Source organism: Cupressus sempervirens, chromosome 1 (assembly GCF_028749045.1).
Source record: "Cupressus sempervirens isolate cs-2001-9-10 chromosome 1, ASM2874904v1, whole genome shotgun sequence".
In the NCBI taxonomy this organism is placed as follows: Eukaryota; Viridiplantae; Streptophyta; class Pinopsida; order Cupressales; family Cupressaceae; genus Cupressus; species Cupressus sempervirens.
In genome coordinates, this window is record NC_143118.1 from 11955984 (window position 1) to 11973318 (window position 17335).

The 17335-nt window shown below is 39.6% G+C and overlaps 1 protein-coding gene across 2 annotated transcripts in view; it reads right to left on the bottom strand.

Moving 5' to 3' along the window:
- The window catches only part of LOC149575908 (ATPase GET3B-like), a 149152-nt gene extending 133452 nt beyond the window's left edge, over nucleotides 1–15700 (bottom strand). For both annotated transcript variants that reach the window (XM_089815953.1, XM_089815950.1), the window contains exon 1: nucleotides 15244–15700. In XM_089815953.1, the coding sequence (XP_089672079.1) occupies nucleotides 15244–15568 (325 nt within the window). In that variant the 5' untranslated portion in view covers nucleotides 15569–15700. The remainder of the gene's footprint in view (nucleotides 1–15243) is intronic.
- Between the last annotated feature and the right edge of the window lie 1635 nt (nucleotides 15701–17335).

Sequence of the window (17335 nt, forward strand, 5' to 3'; positions counted from 1 at the left end):
GCTTTGTTCTATTGCACACATATGTTTGAAGCCTGTTCTTTAAGCTCTGAGAAGGCTGACATCTTCTATCTTCCATCACATTTAATTTCAGGCACGTCTGTATTCTTCTTGCTCAGTGTTTGAATGTGTTTTACTTTGAAAAAGGAAATAAATGCACTGTAGCATGAATAGCTACTTTTATAAGATTAGATTGGAACGATTTTTACTGCTGTATATAAAATGTATGTTTTATTTACGGTGAATATAACCAATTGGATCATCAAGAATGAGTGCAATGGGGACAAACATTCTTGAGCAACCGGATGCATATATTCGCAAAATATCACTGGAGGTATGTATCATTACATGATTATTGAACACAAGAATATAGTTATTTGTATTTTATTTCCGCACATTATGAGTTTGATGTGGAATGAATGGTACGGATCTGCACTCTCATTTATTGATAATAGCATAATGCCATGCTCTTTGCATGCACTAGAAATACATCGATCTTTGATCTGTTTACACAATAGAAAAGAATTCTTTGCATCATCATAGTTATTGAAAATGCATTATGAAGGCACGAAAAAGGAATGGAAAAAGTTGCATTTTATTTAATCTATTCCAGTCACTTTTATTTATTTTATAGAATGGAAGTTTGCCAAATCAGTATTGTTTAAAATTAACAAGCGAAAATGGGTTTTGAGGGGACCCGAAACCCCTTACAAAACTTACATAAAGATTTACATTAAGCTCCAAGATAGGAATATGCTGGACAAGCCAGCAACACAGCAACAGAGACAAAAAACCAACAAGAGACACAACCAGAACCCAAAACCAAAAGCCAAGAAGGAACAGAAGCCCAGAAGATCAGGTCAGCTCCTTAATAGATACCGCCATCTCTTCTTTCAGGTCCATCATTCTTTGCACAGCAGCCTTGATATAAAGAACATCCTGAGGGGATTCAGCAGCCATCTTCTTCTTAGTGCTCAAACGTGTAAGTTTCCCACGACCAGCAACTTGCCCAAAGGAATCTCCAGCATCCACATCCAGAACAGTCCGCGCACCAGATTCTTGTTCCATCTTATCAATGAACTTATTAAAGCAATTTACCAAGGCAGACATAATATCCTGGCTACTATTGAGGATGCTCTTCAGAATATTTTCCATTTTTGCCACTCTCACCAGTAACCCCTTCACTTTCTTGTCTAACCCATCAGCACGTTCCATCATCGAATTCGCAGAGCCTTCCTGAAATTGAACTTGGATGTCACCAGACCTGGCATTCAGAGATCTCTAATTCAAATTTAAATTCTTGATGGCATTAACAGTCCATTTCTCTAGCCATAACAAATAGAAAGACATAGCCTTGGCAGTCTGAAGAACTCCCAAAGCCGGATCAACCTTCATATGCTGCAACCCCTCCAAAAGCCAGGCATTAAGCTCATCCGGATCAATGGTCTTCGGGTTTCTGCACCTCCTTCTTTTCCTTGTACTTAGACAGGGGGCCAGCTTCCTCTTGCTTCTTTCTGATTTTTACTGTGTCAAGAGAGTTTTGGGGGGAAATGGGAACATCGCAATCAACCAAATAATCATAATCAACTAGGATAGTGGCTTCCTTCTCCTGGTCCTCATCACCCACAACATCAACATTGTGATCCTTAACACCACTCTAGGTTGGGGAAGGGGCTTTCTCCTCGAGCAGGGGAGATGAGAACCAAGAATTGGGGTTAGTGCGGAGTCTTATGGCTCTATGGAGTAGATGACTTATGTCCCATGTGCACCCTTATTAGTTCTTTTAGGCATTTAAGTTTTGGCTTAGATTGGAATTCTCTTACTAAAAAATAAACTACCAAAGTCTCTGGGGTGGTAATAATGTCTTGTGGTTGCTCTAGTTTCTGCCCTAGGTGAATCCAACCTTAAAGGATGGGTATTTAACCAAAATGTTGCAAGCTTTTATATGAAACTAAGAACGGGTGGAACCCTTGTGTAACATGTGAAGGATGATGCCATTGTCGTCGGTAGAAATTGTGTATCAACTGACGGGTTCCTTCAGAAAGGTTCTTGTTATGTAGCTGACGGGTCCCTTCGAAAAGGTTTTTGTTATGTAGCGACATGTTGTATGTGGCCGACAGACTCCTTCGAGAAAGTTCTTCGGAATCCTACATACGCCACAAGAAAAGAATCCTGACGGAAGGAGATCAACTCGCACGGCTCGAAGTGCCCAAGGAGCACGAGCGTGGAGTGACCTATTTGTCTGAAATATACTTCCGGAACGAACAACTTCGGTTGACAAAACCTCTTCTTCACCGAACAGCGCGGGTGTTGCAAACAGCGCGGGTGTTGCAAACAGCGCGGGTGTAGAAAATAGCGCGGAAGTCAAAAACAACACGGGTGTTGAAAATAGTGCAGAAGTCAAAAACAACGTGGGTGTTGCAAACAACGCGGGTGTTGAAAACAGCACGGGTGTTCAAAATAGCGCAGGTGTGCAGAACAACGCGGGTGTTCAAAATAGCGTGGGAGCTATTAACAGCGCGGGTGTTCTGAACAACGCAAGTACACAACAAAACCCCCAACATACAGTGATAATGGCGAGTCCAAAAGAAAAGTTGCCTAAATTTGATGGTGAAGAAGCTGCCGATCCGATTCGACATTACAAAACATGTGAAACGATCTGAAGGGCGAATGGCATAACATATACGAACGAATGGGTCCAACAGTTTCCAGCCACCCTACGAGGTGTTGCAATTGATTGGTTTACTGATATAGATCCGCAGAAGCTAAACACTTGGGATAACATTAAGGAGTTTACCGCCAAATTTCAAATATTGCGCGACGATAATGAGATTGTCGCAGAGATATTCAATACTAAGCAAAAGAAGAATGAAACAGTACAGGTCTTTGCTAGGAGGTTGAAGGACTTGATCAGTAAAATGGAAAATAAGCCGACAGATGGGCTCCTGAAAAGATGGTTCATTGAAGGCCTTCACCCAAAGCTGTGGAAAAAGATGAAGATCGTACCACCATCGACATATACTGAAGCATACAATCGGGCATTGAACCTCGAAAGTGAACAGAAGACAAAGAACAAGAAGAAGACCAGCTCATCCGATTCAGATGACGATGAGCCTTCAGGAGAAGATAGCAACGATGATGAAGGCAGCAGCAAGAAAGTTTGTTCTCTTCAGAAGGACATGCTTCGGATGATGAAAGAGTTCAAAAACATAAACATGGAGACTAAGGGCAATGACCTATGGTGTACGGAGTGCAAGAAAGAAGGCCATACGAAGGGATCTTGCCCTATTTTGTGAGATTTGCCAGATTATGGGACACTCGGTAAAGGAATGCCCTTTCAATTTGAAAACAAGAACACCGCAGCAAGTGTTCCTGACACAGGAGAAATCCCCGTCAAGAGGGAACGAGAACACCAGTACAGAAGGTGCCACATCGGGTGGATATAGAAACAACCGACACGGTCAAAACAACAACAATAGCAGCAACAACAATAATGGCAGAAGGAGTCGAATTCAGTATGATGCGAATGGTCGACCGATAGTTCAATGCCGCGCATGCAATCTGTGGGGTCACTTCGTCCGAGAGTGCACAACGGCGAACACACCGAAGTTGCTATGCCAATGGTGTGGACCTGGCGATCATGACGATGCTAAGTGCTCGAAGTCTAGAGTAAACTTGATTACTGTCGAGATGGACGAAGAAGTTCTGGCAATCACTCAGAAACAAGCAAAGCTCTACCCTGATCCGATGGAGGAAAAGAAGAGAATGGAGGAAGCCCATGCAGAGATCCAAAGAGCAACGCAGGTAGAAATGACACACCTGAAGGACACACCGAGTACCTCCGTACGAAACTACGCAGAACAGAACATTATGCGGCAAATATTGCAAGCCGAGGTAGATCTGTTGCTCACTATGCCTCAGCTCCGATCGGCACTCACAAACATCGTTCCCACTGCTAAACTACCAGGAGAACATGGAAGGTAGCAAAAAAGTGGAGCAAGTACAGCAAACAAAAAGGAGAAGGAAAGTGGCACAAGTGCAGAAGATCCGATGCTGTTAGCCCTCTCATCTAGACGCCATCCGGCAGTTGTTGAAATGGGCATTCTCGGGAATGTGCTAATGAACACGATCGTGGACAGAGGATCCGGTGTCAATGTGCTGCCAGAGGATACTTGGAAAAAGTTGGGACAGCCGACATTGTAGCCACCTACCTTCCAGTTGTTAACAGCCGATCAACATGGAATCAAGCCATTGGGAGTACTCACAGCACAACCAGTGACGATTGGAACACAACCGTTCCTGTTGGACTTTGTCATGATCCCACTGAAGCGAAGAGGATACGATGCTATTCTGGGTCAGGGGTGGTTGATACAAGCCAAGGCAAAACACGATTGGAAGAAAAATACTTTATCACTTGAAAGCAAAAGCCGAAAGTATGTCATCGATCTAAACACTCAAATGGTTGCAGAAGAAGCTCTATCGTCGGATTCCAAAGGAGAAGACGATGAGAGGAGGCAGAGTATGGAACCCGATCAGGAGGGAGTCCTACGATTGGAAGGAGATGACGATCTGGATTCAGTAAATGGTCTTTACCACTGGCAAATAGAGGATTACGAGCTCTTTCCAAGTTGTAATATGCTAAGGATCGACGAAGGTAAGAAAGAAGAAGGAAATGAATGTTCAAAGCAACATCGAGAAGCCGAAGAAGGAAATGCGGGTATGACTGAAGCTGAAGGAAAGAACATACAATACAAACCCGAAAGGAGGAAAGATTCCACTGTATGACCGCGCAAGAAGAAAGTATTACGTCGAACCACAAATATAGTAGAAAGGTGCCAGCAGCAAGGAAGACACATCATACGGTCCGCACAGGAAACAATGCGGAAGGGTTTAATAAAAGTTACAGTAGTACGGAGTGGACATGTTATTGACGGCCAGAGATCGTGTGACTTAAATAAGCCTCGATGATTGTAAGCACAATAGGCCACGGAGGTAACGCGGAACAAGCGCAAGGCATGGCATGATAAGCACTTGAAACTGAACAGGTTCCAACCAGGTTAGTGGGTGTTGGAATATGACGGAAGGAACGAATTTAAACCAGGCAAATTCAAAGTCAGATGGGCTGGGCCGTACCAGATTCAGGAGGTAGGCGACAATGGAGCAATAAAATTGTGGACTGTGGATGGACAAGAAGTGTCGTAGGCAGTGAACGAGTCGAGGCTAAAGATGTACCATGCTAGCAAGACTCTGTTGTCGCAGAATGAATTCCGAACGACTCCTTCGTCATTGCAAAACGGCGAAGTTGGGATGGAAAATTGAGTCTATTGTTCTGAATTTGAAAAAAAAAAGAGAGAAAAAAAAAAATTGAAAAAAAGAAGAAAAAAAAGTGTGAGAAAGTCACTGTACGGCTTTTAAAGCTGCACCGTACGGCCTCTAAGTTACCTGAGCATGCACCGTACAGTCTACCGTATGGCGTACGGATATTGGCGACTTACAAATCAGCAAGGCCCTACTATTATAATGGGCCGGGTGGGAGGCCCGTAGGGGAGAATGCCCTGTACGAATTTTGGGGAGTTCTCTTCACCGTACGGATTTTGCAGGGAGGAATGTCTTTGCTGTACGGATTTCGAAGTTATCTAGAAGATGCAACCTGGCACCATACGGCAAATTGGGGTCTCCTAACGGACACCGTACGGATGTGAAGGATACATTCATATAGTTGGTCATACGGATTTTGAAGAAGACATTGAATCCCAGTTTTGACGAACGGATTTCCTTCCCAATTTGTCGTACGGATTTAAAGAAAAGTGTTCGGCTTACGGATTTGACCAATATGATACCTGATCACCACCGTACGGATTTAAAAAGTTAAGTGTCCCACCGTACGAACTTTCAAGTAGGGTTAAGATATTTCAATTCTCATCATTGATGCGTCCGTACGGCAATATATCTAAGGTGTCCATACGGCAAGTTTTTGGAAGGATATTTGATGTGTTTGTATAGCGATCTTATCAAATGAGCACCATACGACTTCTTCTAAAAGTTTGATGTCCGTACGGACCTTGCAGTTAAGAGCAGCAAAAATGTATATTTTTGAATGCAACTGTACGACTAGTAGTAGTATTTGATTTTGACTAGCGTACGGCCATGGGAGTGTAGCATACGAGCAGAAAGAAGCAGTCAGAAAGGAAGGGCAGAAGAAAGCAATCAAAAGGGAAAGGAGCTAAAAAAAAAAAAAACGTGGACAAATCAAGAATGCTCAGAATGAGTATTAGATGATGCCATAGGGAAGGGGAAGCACTAACGATTGCCAGAAAGTGTAGACTCGGCAGAAAATGACAGAAATAGTGTGTTCCGTGTATTTTTCTATGGGTTTCGAAGTGCTAATTTGGTCTTGGCGGCGAGGGGCGCTGCCCCTCGACCCCGCCGGGGGCGTTGCCCCCTGGACCCTCAGTCGTTGCGGATATCAGTCGTGGGAAGTGTGACCAGTTGATGAAACCTAGAGCTGCTGCAGGCATACTGTGCCAAAGGTGGAAAGATCTACAGAACAAGCATTTTGAGAGGGGTGTTACACTTGGAGTAGGTGTCGGTCGTGAAGCTATCTTGGTGGATGCAGAGAGAGCTCGGGAGGAGTCGATCATCCAGTTGAAGGCACTTCAGTGACACTTGGCTCAGTGGACCCAGAGTTGGAAGCAGAGAAAGCAACACGGGTGGCTATCAAGGTCAGCTTGACTAAGGAGGCAGTGTGTTTTGGAAACCAGTTTGGCGCAGGCATAGGACGAATGTGAGAGTGATGTGGCAAATCTATCTTGTTGTAGTTAGTTGTTTGAGTTTTGTTCTGTAGTTGTTAGGAGATGACTCTTCTTTTTGGGGGGGATGATGTCGTCGGTAGAAATTGTGTATCAGCCGACAGATTCCTTCGGAAAGGTTCTTGTTATGTAGCCGACAGGTCCCTTCAAAAAGATTTTTGTTATGTAGCGACATGTTGTATGTGGCCGACGGACTCCTTCGGGAAAGTTCTTCGAAAAGTATTTATAACCCCTTCGGGAAGCATTGTATTCATCTTATCATAAAAGCATAATGTAATGTTTTTGGCATATGCAAATAATAATGGGAAGTTTTGCTATTCATATCTGTAGTCTGTGCGTTGATTTCTTTACCCAGTACGGTAAACAGCCATCAGGAGAGGATTTCCAAGAATTTGGGCCAAGAGGTCCATGGAATGAGATTGGTGGTGACATTGATTGCACAATGAATGTGCTTGTATTTTCTTTAAACCTTGGCCAAGGTGGTACTATGCAATTAATAGTACATGTCAATCACTAGAACCAGAAATGAAATGGCTAGCTAGGAAGGTCGCCAATCAAGCATGAATATCTTAGGTTGACTAGCTACGACGATTTTAGGTTCCATACCAAGTCTCGGATGGCACAACAATGAATATCATGCTCATGTCCCTTGGGAAGGGCTGGGATAAGGGCCTTGGAGAGAGGTTACCATTCCAGGAAGTAATCCAAAGAAGACGAAGAAATAACTGAGGATGGTACTAGAATCGACAATATTTCATTCAAGACTTGAAGATCCTTAGGAGGGTTATTAATCCCAATTTTGAGATGTCTTTAAGGTTTGGGGTTAAGATAGAGGGTACAATAGTATATCTAGACTTGTTATTATTTAACTATGGCATTTATGTTGCAAGTAATATTTATCCCAAGCTAACCCTAATAGTGGCGACATTACAGAGGCATATATATGTGTTTACTAAAGTTAAAGAAATTCAGAAATGTTAGAGTTGATGACTAAACCCCTACAACATCCCAAGGATTGACTACAATTAAATACCCCATTACACAAGGAAATGTTGGAATCACTATTGTCGTTACACCAAAAGCTCAAGCTATCAATGAATGTCACAACAACCAGAGACAAGGATCCACGGGAGGCTGCTAAGCACATGTTACAAATCCATCAGTCTATGTTGAACTATACCTTCACCTAAAGGAGGCAGAGGCACCAACCTCCCAATGGGAAAAACAATGGATTTTCTATGATGCATGAGATTTCATTACATGAAAAAGATAAAAAATTAAAACATACAATGAAACTTTTGTTATAAGACAAGGATGAAACCCTAGATGAAGATTAAATTAAATCATGGTGTGTTTTAATCCTATAATTTAAGACTAAAAAAGCACATAACCTAAGTAAGCTTAAGCATACTATTGTGAATAGATAATAATAATTAATTCAATGATTAAGTTTTTCACTTAACACACCACTTAGGTGCAAACTAGGTACTAGGATGAAATGCAGAGATTGTCTAATTATGAATAATAAATGCATGGATGGGTCCGAAGTACAAGGATTGATGAGGTATCTGTGTACAAACAAATAAATCTCACACAACCATAAAGGGACAAAACCTCATGAGAAAATTTCTATCCAAAAGAGAGAAAACTAGAACATGCATATGTCTTGGAAGAAAGTAGTTCATGTGCCAATTATGAGAGAATGTAGAGAGAGAAAACAATCCAATACCTGTAAACAACATTTCTCCCCTAGTGATTGTACAATCCATTCACATTATTTGGATGAATAGAGAATCCAAATCGAAACGTATGCTTCTCGACATACTCTATTTTTCCTTATGCTAGAAAAAGAATACTTTCCTCCAAAACAAAACTACTGATCAAAGAGGTAGAACTCAGATGGTAGAAATTGAACTGAAAACGTATTAACATCATTGCCATCAAAGATGAAGTGTAAATACTCCAATGTAACCTCCACAACTGCAATGTAAAAAATACAAAAGGAATGAAGCGTCTAGTACATAGGAATCCCAATGAGGTTGATCTAGGAGACTACAAATATCCTATTGCAATAAATCAATAGGAGCCATGGATGTAGCAACACTAGGCTTAAAAGGAACAACAGAAGAAAATGTGATCTCGATAGGAGTATGTTGAAGCCTATGTCCAATTTTCTATTTTCCATCAAGGTTAAATTGTCAACCCAATCTATGAAAGCATCATCCTAACATGTATTCTCTTTAGTGCCACTAGCAAAAAGTTTGTATCAAAGCCAATATCAATATTCCCAAGCTTGTAAAGCATTGTGTTTACATCAAATGTCCCCTGAAAAAATCTAATTAGATCAACTTTTGTCTTTGTCTGAAAATAATAACCTGTTGTTTTTTAAAATGTTGTCAGATGAGCATGAATGGAACTAAAAATTAACCTAAGCTCCAGAATTGCAGCCTCATTCTGTGGTAAAATAAAAAGCTCAATATCATTTGAGCAATGGTGACATATTAAAGTTTCAAAATCCCAAAATCCTAAAATAATTATTGAAAATGGATTCTTAAGCTTTGAAGGATTTTTGCCCCAAAAGTTGATGAGGAACATTTAAGAAAACAAATAGAAGTTTTACAATGGACATTTATGCATCCATTCAATGGAGATATTTCTATTTAAGAACATAGATAAAGAGCAGAATATCAAATATTTGAGAGCAGAAGAGGAAAATCGGAGCAGACTTTGCAAATTTGTGAATTCGTTTTGAAGATCACATTTCAGATCTGAGTGGACTAGCAGTCAAAGGCAAATTACAGGCAAATCCATACGAGTGTATGTTGGGAAGATTGAAGCATACTTAGCGCAAATTTTTGAGAGGATATAATTCAGATTTGTAAGCAATTTTTAAAGACCGTATTGCAAATTTGAGCAGAGGGTCAAGAGCAGAAGACAGATTTGTGGGCAGTCCTTGTTAAATATTTTTGGGGCAGATCCAACAACTTTATAAACATATTGTTTCTTGAAGGTTGGTGCCTTCTAGTTGGCGAGTTCAAGAGGTTGGAGACTCTTATTCAAAGAGATCAGAATCTCTGGTTGAGTCAGTGCTCAGTAGACAGAATTGGTCTCTCTTGTGGGTCGGTGCTTACAAAGTTGTAAGAAGTTCCTTATAAAAGCAATAATTTTCAGTGGCTTTCTCCCCCAAACCCACGTAAAATTGTACAGGATTCTTATGTTCAAATTTGATAAGGCATGTTTCTGTGGATGTTTTGATTATTTCTTATGATTACTTTAATTTTGAAGTGAAAATGTTGTTGTTATTGATTCACCCCCTTTTCAATATAAGTCTATGCTATGTCACAAGATTTGAATTTGAATTCAAGTTCAACAACAATGAAATTTGACTAGGACAAAAGTTCGGGAAAAATTCATCATAGGTGAGTGATTAGCATCAGCCTCAAAAAGCAGATTGCCATATGACAATGTTGCATCCATCTGAAACAGAGGATTTTCCACAAAGTGAACCTCAATGGATGCTAGTAAGGTAGAAGTTGATATGACAATATCTTTACACAGTTCTTCCAAGGTAGCTTACATGTCCATCCCAATCCCAATCCTGGGACCTATTACCAACCACTGATTTTCCTGCATACCTAGATTTCCTCAAAAGCTAATCTTCACAAGGTTCAAGTCATATAACATATCTTTCTGAGCTTGAGCAAGGTTCTTAACTATTTTTTCCAAGCTGTGCCACTTTCCCACATCCACGCAGAACATGAGTGTTGGTCACTCAAATAACCGTGTGAACTCAATGATTTTTTTAATTTCAAATCACTATAGTTGCATTAAAATAAAAAAACTCAACCCTATAAGATGGCAAGAAACTGCTTTGATACCACTGTAAGAACCCTTTGTGGTTCTATCCCTAACCCAAGCTGCTGATATGGTTTGTTTTGTTTTTAATTTGTACTTTTTTGATTTTTTCTGATTATTTTTTTTTTTAATTTTCTGAACAATAATAGAAAAAGAAATAACAGTGCTTGAAATAAACAAATTAGAATGCAACTATTCACTGAACAAACTTATTCCTTAATTCCCAATAGAATATTTACAATACCAAATTTATATGCATCAACGATTATTTAATTTAAACAAGGAACCTAGAAATCTGAATGTGAACAATTGTTGGAGTCTCCCTAATATAAAGTATAACTTGACATAAATGCTTGTTACTTGCAATGTAGGCACCCATACATCAAAACATGCCCCTGCTATATTAAACACGGGCCCTCTAATGGAAAACAGTGCCTCTAGAAGGGTTGTCGCTGCTGCTTCATGTGTTACAAGTAAGAGTTGCCGTTGCACCAAAAGATTGACCTGTCAATTCCTGATACAACCACTAGACTTATAGAACACAGGATGCGCTTAAGCCATGTCACAAATCCTAAAGGGGAACGTTGGCAATTAGTCCAACAATCACCCCTCAGCAATACTTGACGAGATTTGAACCTGTAACCAAGCTCTGATACCGACTGTTAAGAAATAAAGTCCACAAACAACTGAGAGGGGGAGGTGAATTAGTTGTGACCAATTAAACTTAAATCCAAACTTATAAATCTCAATTCCAACAATTAAAACAATGATGCTCAACAAGAGAAACCCATACACCATAACCCAATGATTTGTTGACTAGGGAAACCCTCGATCAGAGCAAAAAGCCCTGTAGGGATGATACCCACGAGATAGTGTACTAATATATAAGCTCCTTATGAAAGGATGTGAGCTTCTTAGGAGCCAATTACATTGCATTCAGTACAATAGTCCTTGTTAGAGGACAGATCCCTATTAGGAGACCTTGAACCCTTGTTAGAAGGTTTTAACCCTGTCAAAGGTTGATAAAGAAACAAATAGACCCATTGCCTGAATGCTTCAGCAAATCAATAAACTGACTAATCTACAACTTACTTGCCAAAACGATTCCTCTGAAGCTCACCATAATTAACCAACTCAATCTTTGCTTTGCTCTGCTCTACTCTGCTCTAATCATCTAGCATTCAAGCTTGCATCCACTAACCATATACATTACATAAATGATACCACCACGATTCCCAACCAAGGAAAACAACTTTCCTTTGTACCTTCACAAATAATAAATTAGGTCAGCTTGTTAAAGTTTTTCCAATGCACAACTAATTATATGGGACCATGCTAAGGCATACCCTTCATAAGCATCATTACAAATGTTACATTAAGGTTCCCACACGTTATAATACAAATATTACATTTTACAATGCTAAAATAAACTCTTTCTCGACACAATTGGTGATCAGTAAAATATACTTCACGTTACACAATAGCGACCTTTCCAATCCTCAAGCCTTGCTATCATGAACATAGTTGCACGAACAAATCATCTACCACAATCCAAGCTTGCTAACATTAATTCCACCTTGCCAATAATATACATCAACTACCAACTGTCATAGTTCTCACATCAAACTTATGACTTTCCTACCTGTAAGCCATAGATCTCCTCAAGTTGTAAAGCTTCCTTCTCAAAGAGGACCTGAGGCTCTGCTACCAATTGTTACAAGCTAGAGTTGTCGTTGCACCAAAAGATTTCAATGCCTAACACAACCACTAGACTAATAGAACACAGGAAGCAGTTAAGTCATCTGACGAATCCTGAAAGGAAACATTGGCAGTTAGTCTCCAACATCATGAACCACATCTAGCTGAAATTCCCAACGCAGCCCTTATTACACGTTGCAATCACAATTAACTTAATCTTCTACCCTTGCAGACATCGCTGAAATGAATTGAGACTGCTAGTTATTAATCTGTGCAAACAATGATATCAATCCTGGCCTCTGGATGAAGCCAGAGCTTTGGCATAATTTGTTGGCTGTTTCATCAATTCACTATGCTGAAAAAATTTTGGAAGAATTCATAATTCTTCAAACTCAAAATCTGAAACCCTTGTTTCAACTTCTTCTCCACACAAACAAAAGCAAAATATACAAGTCATTATGTTTGATTTTCCCCAATGAAGGCTTTTATTATTGCCAAGAGAGAGTCAACCAAAAGGCTTCACTTTCACTCTTTTCATAACTTAAATCCATACTGAGCTTTAATTTGAAATTTCTTTCAATGTTTTGAAATATAATAATCAATTATATTTCCTGCAACACTTAGACGCCAAAGTCCACTTTATTAAATAAGCATTTAATGCATTGAATGTTACTTTATAATAAGCTTTAATTTAATTATTATAATTAATAATAAAATAAATAACTTATTAAATCCTCCACAGGATCATCTTGAATTCAAATACTCACTGCCTGAGCCAAACACCGAGTGCCCTACCAAAAATTGCAGCATGGGCAGTTTGGACTAACTGTAAATAATAAGTCTCTCAAACTGAGTCAACTGACAAATGAGTCAATCACCGTGTATACCATAAGTTTGGGTGCCCCTGCCAGATATAGCCCAGCAATGACTTACTATAAGTATAAATAGTAAGTCCCTGAATAACTGCTCCAGCCAACAATACTGAATCTCAACACTGCCACCAAGTTGTTCAGGTGCCCTACTAAAAGATACAAACCCTAAATTTCCTCAAATTGACATCTAACTGATCCAAACAAAGAGCAATCCTGAACATCCTTGACCTCTGGAGTGGGGAATTAGCCTCTGGCAAAACCAACTGATTAGCCTACGAGGATCTCTAAAGGAGAATCAGCATACTCTGGCTAAGGCATTAGAAATAGTTCTGGAAGCTCCTATGTCAACTTTGCCAATTCTGGAAGACAGCCAAAGCTAGCTATCACTAAATAAGGCTGTTTGATAACTGTTTTATTTACTTTCTCGGTTTATTATTAAGGATGAGTCTATGCTGTTCTTTTCAGCTATATGGTATATACTTTATAGTGATTGATAATAATAAAGTATCAAGCTTTTGCATGTAACTTCGCTAATACTGTTATTTCTTTTAGATCCCTGAGAGTTGGAATCACTAATAAAGTTTGAACAAATCTAGATATGATCTAGATAGCACCAGACATTATATTGCAGCAACTTGAGATATTAACGTCCCTTCCCTATCTTTTAGCAATTTTATACAGTAGCAATTTGAGATACGCCATACCCTTTACCTTTCTTGAAGATCAAAGTGCTAAAAAAGAAAAGGGATTTCCCCATCCTCAATATTAAGATAAAACATTAATTCAAGGTATGGGATAGAAAGTCTAATCAGCTGACTGATTAAAATTTCATGTCCTGTGGTCACTCCTGCTTCAGACTAAACATAGAGCAGCAGCACATAAGGAAGAGCTCTGCAGGGCGGCAATGAACAGAGTGGGATCAAGGTATTTGAAAATAAATCCTTCAAACCATTCCTACAGACCATGACTAGATGCTAAGGATGATGAAGACTATAGCTACAAGCTGGACAATCTTATCTAAGGTGGTTCTCAAGATACGTATTGTCAATGTCTCAATACAATGCACAACCAATCACTATGAAGGGTTATCATTGGATGCGTAAAGTTGAAGGCATGCAATTTGTGCACAAATGTTGTTAGGGCAACATCAGGACCATTTGCAGCACTTTCTGACTCATACGTATCAATTTCCACACAAATACCATCATGCTCTAGCTTGAGGAATTAGCATAGTTCTGGAAACTTCTGCCAACCTTAGCATCCTTGGTATCCTCATTTTTTTTCAGTCATAGCGTTGGGTATAATCTATTCATGAAGCATTTGTATGGAACTTGGTAATAGCGTTATTTCTTTTTAATCCCTATTAGCAGTTCTGTTTGAGCCAATCATATGCTGCTGAAGGAAATCGAAACTTCTGATATTTTAAACCCATGGACTAATGCATTGTGTGGATATACATGGTCAAGTGGAAAAGATCCATTGACCAGATACTGTGGCTCTCATGCACCAAGCTAGCATGCTAGCTTAACCGAGACCTAAAATGTCATTTTTAACATAAATTGGAACACAAGCAATTATGATTCTGTCATTGGAAACCAAGCTGCAGCTATTTTCTCATTGATGCAATGGATTATCTTTTCATTCATTTCGTTTTACACGGTCTTATTCAAACCATCAGTTAAAATCACCAATATGTATTATACTCATATTTTTAATTTCCGAAAACCCCTACTAGAATACTCTATTATCTATCTGGGTATTTTAAAACTGTATAGCCCTCAGTATAAGTTGGAAATCCGTGTGGCATCCGGTCAGAAAAAAAAAATCTCTCATATTGGGCTATACTACAACGCTACTGACATGTACCAATATAATTTCAAATTTATGTTATCACATACCATGACTATGAAATTCGCACTACATGATGAAATATATACAGGTTTACAATTTTTTGTTTATGTTTTAAACAGATTCACTGAAGTTAATGTGGGGAAATATTACAGTGCTCACACCTTGTAAAGTAGAAGCACGTGGTTTTTCCTCGTGTTCTCCATAACTGCTGCTTGCGAGAGCACTTTCGCCCCATAAAGAGCAGCTCTGTGAAAGCCTTAAGCGGTGCGTTAAGTTTTTACTAGCAGAACGCTGTAATTTTGTGCTGTTACTGATTGAATACGAGCAAGAGAGTGAAGAAATCGGTGCTCTAGAAGCTCCGGAATCCTTCGAATGGAAAAAATGAATGAAATGGGTGTTTGGGTGTTTGTAAAATTTCACAGAATGAGAAGAAAAAGAAGATGAAAAGCAGGAAATTGGCCTGCAAATGAGTGTTTGCGTTCCCATCTTACTCCAAACGGTCGAGGCGAAGGATTCGAAACGAGATGAGCTGCGCGTCGGGGTGGGAGGCGTATAGTATAATTTCTCTCTCTATACGTCAGAAGGAAAATAACCCGCAATTGCACCGTGGTGTGCAATGATATGATATGATAGATTTGGGAGGTGTATAGTATAATTTCTCTCTCTATACGTCCAAAGGAAAATAACCCGCAATTGCACCGTGGTGTGCAATGATATGATATGATAGATTTTAACGACGTCCACGAGACTAAAGTAGTCTATGGGACCCATGTAATCACCCTTCCGAGTCAGGAGTCAAACTAGTCAGTTGCAAAGTTTTGGTTAACTTGTCTCTTCTTCTCTGAATTTTGATAATCAAATCCGCTGTTCTCTTCACTTGATCTTCCTCGAATAAATAGTTGAAGTTCTTGTTCTGCAGAATTTTTGTATAATGTGAAGAACCTCCTTATAGCAATATCGTGAGAATGCTCGAAATAACAGAATACAAAGTGATAGCAGAACTCAGAATGAATCTACTGATCGCAGGCCACTTCGAGGGGGTAACCTCCTTTGAGCAAGCTCAATACAATAAATTCGTCCGTGCTCATCAAGGGCCTCAACCTATTCTTATATACTGGGTACGATCTAGAAAAGTAATACTACCTATGCATGTGGGATAATAAAATATACTCACGGGACGACTTACAAAGCATATGCATCCAACAACACTACTCTAACAAAATAAACAGAAGGAACACACAGGTTCCTAACATATAATCAGATCTGATGTCGTTGTAAGCCAGGCATTCCTTGACAAAGTGTTGCTCTGTCTCAACTATTCCCGTATTGCAGAATAAACATGTTTTGTCTGCCCACTCTTCCTTTGGAACTTGCCATCTACCAGTTTCACATCGCAGCTGATGTGAACTAGTTCTAATTTGTGTCATCAACATTTTTGCTTTCCAGTTAATAGGTGCCCTTATATAGGCCTTTTCATCATGACTAGAAGTGAGATTAAATTCTTTAATGTAATAAGATTTTTTCTGCCCTATGTGTCTTGTCCACAGAATATTGCAAAAATTTTCATTGACAAACTTCTTTATTTCTTTAATGTTATCCAGGCAACTTTGGATGTTGATATCCCAATTTTGCATCCATTTGTCATTTTGTTTCATCCATGTGCTTTTCCGCCTCACAAGTTTTTCCTCTATTACCAACTTGAGCCAACGATGTGTTTCTAGACCTTAGGTTTTCTTTAAATAGCTTGGCATTCGGATCAATGCGACGGCTTCTAATGGAAAGGAACCCACCTCTGCCAAAAGGATTTCATACGGAACTGTGGTCTTGACTTTAAGATTGCATGTGATGAAGTGTTTTTGAATTCTTTCTACTTGTCGCCATTTCTGTTTGGACATACTACCGCCCCACACTTCACATCTGTATAGAATAACCGGAGTGACCAGCAAACCAAACAGAGTTTTCATTGTCGCCCAATCCCATAATTCTGCGTTCCTGCACTTGTTTTGTAAAGAGTATAACGCCTTCCAGCCCCCTTGGATCCTTTTCGATCTGCAAGTATCCTAGTTGAGTTTGTTATGAAAATCGATGCCCAAGTATTTGTACTCTTCCACAATCTCAAGGGGGCTATTTTCAAACAAAAACTTGTCTTGTATGCCCCTATTCTTCTTTAGTGAGAAGATCATAATTTTGGTTTTGCTAGTGTTAACTTGCATTCCTATATCATGACAAAAAAATTCTAGTGCTTTCAAGTGC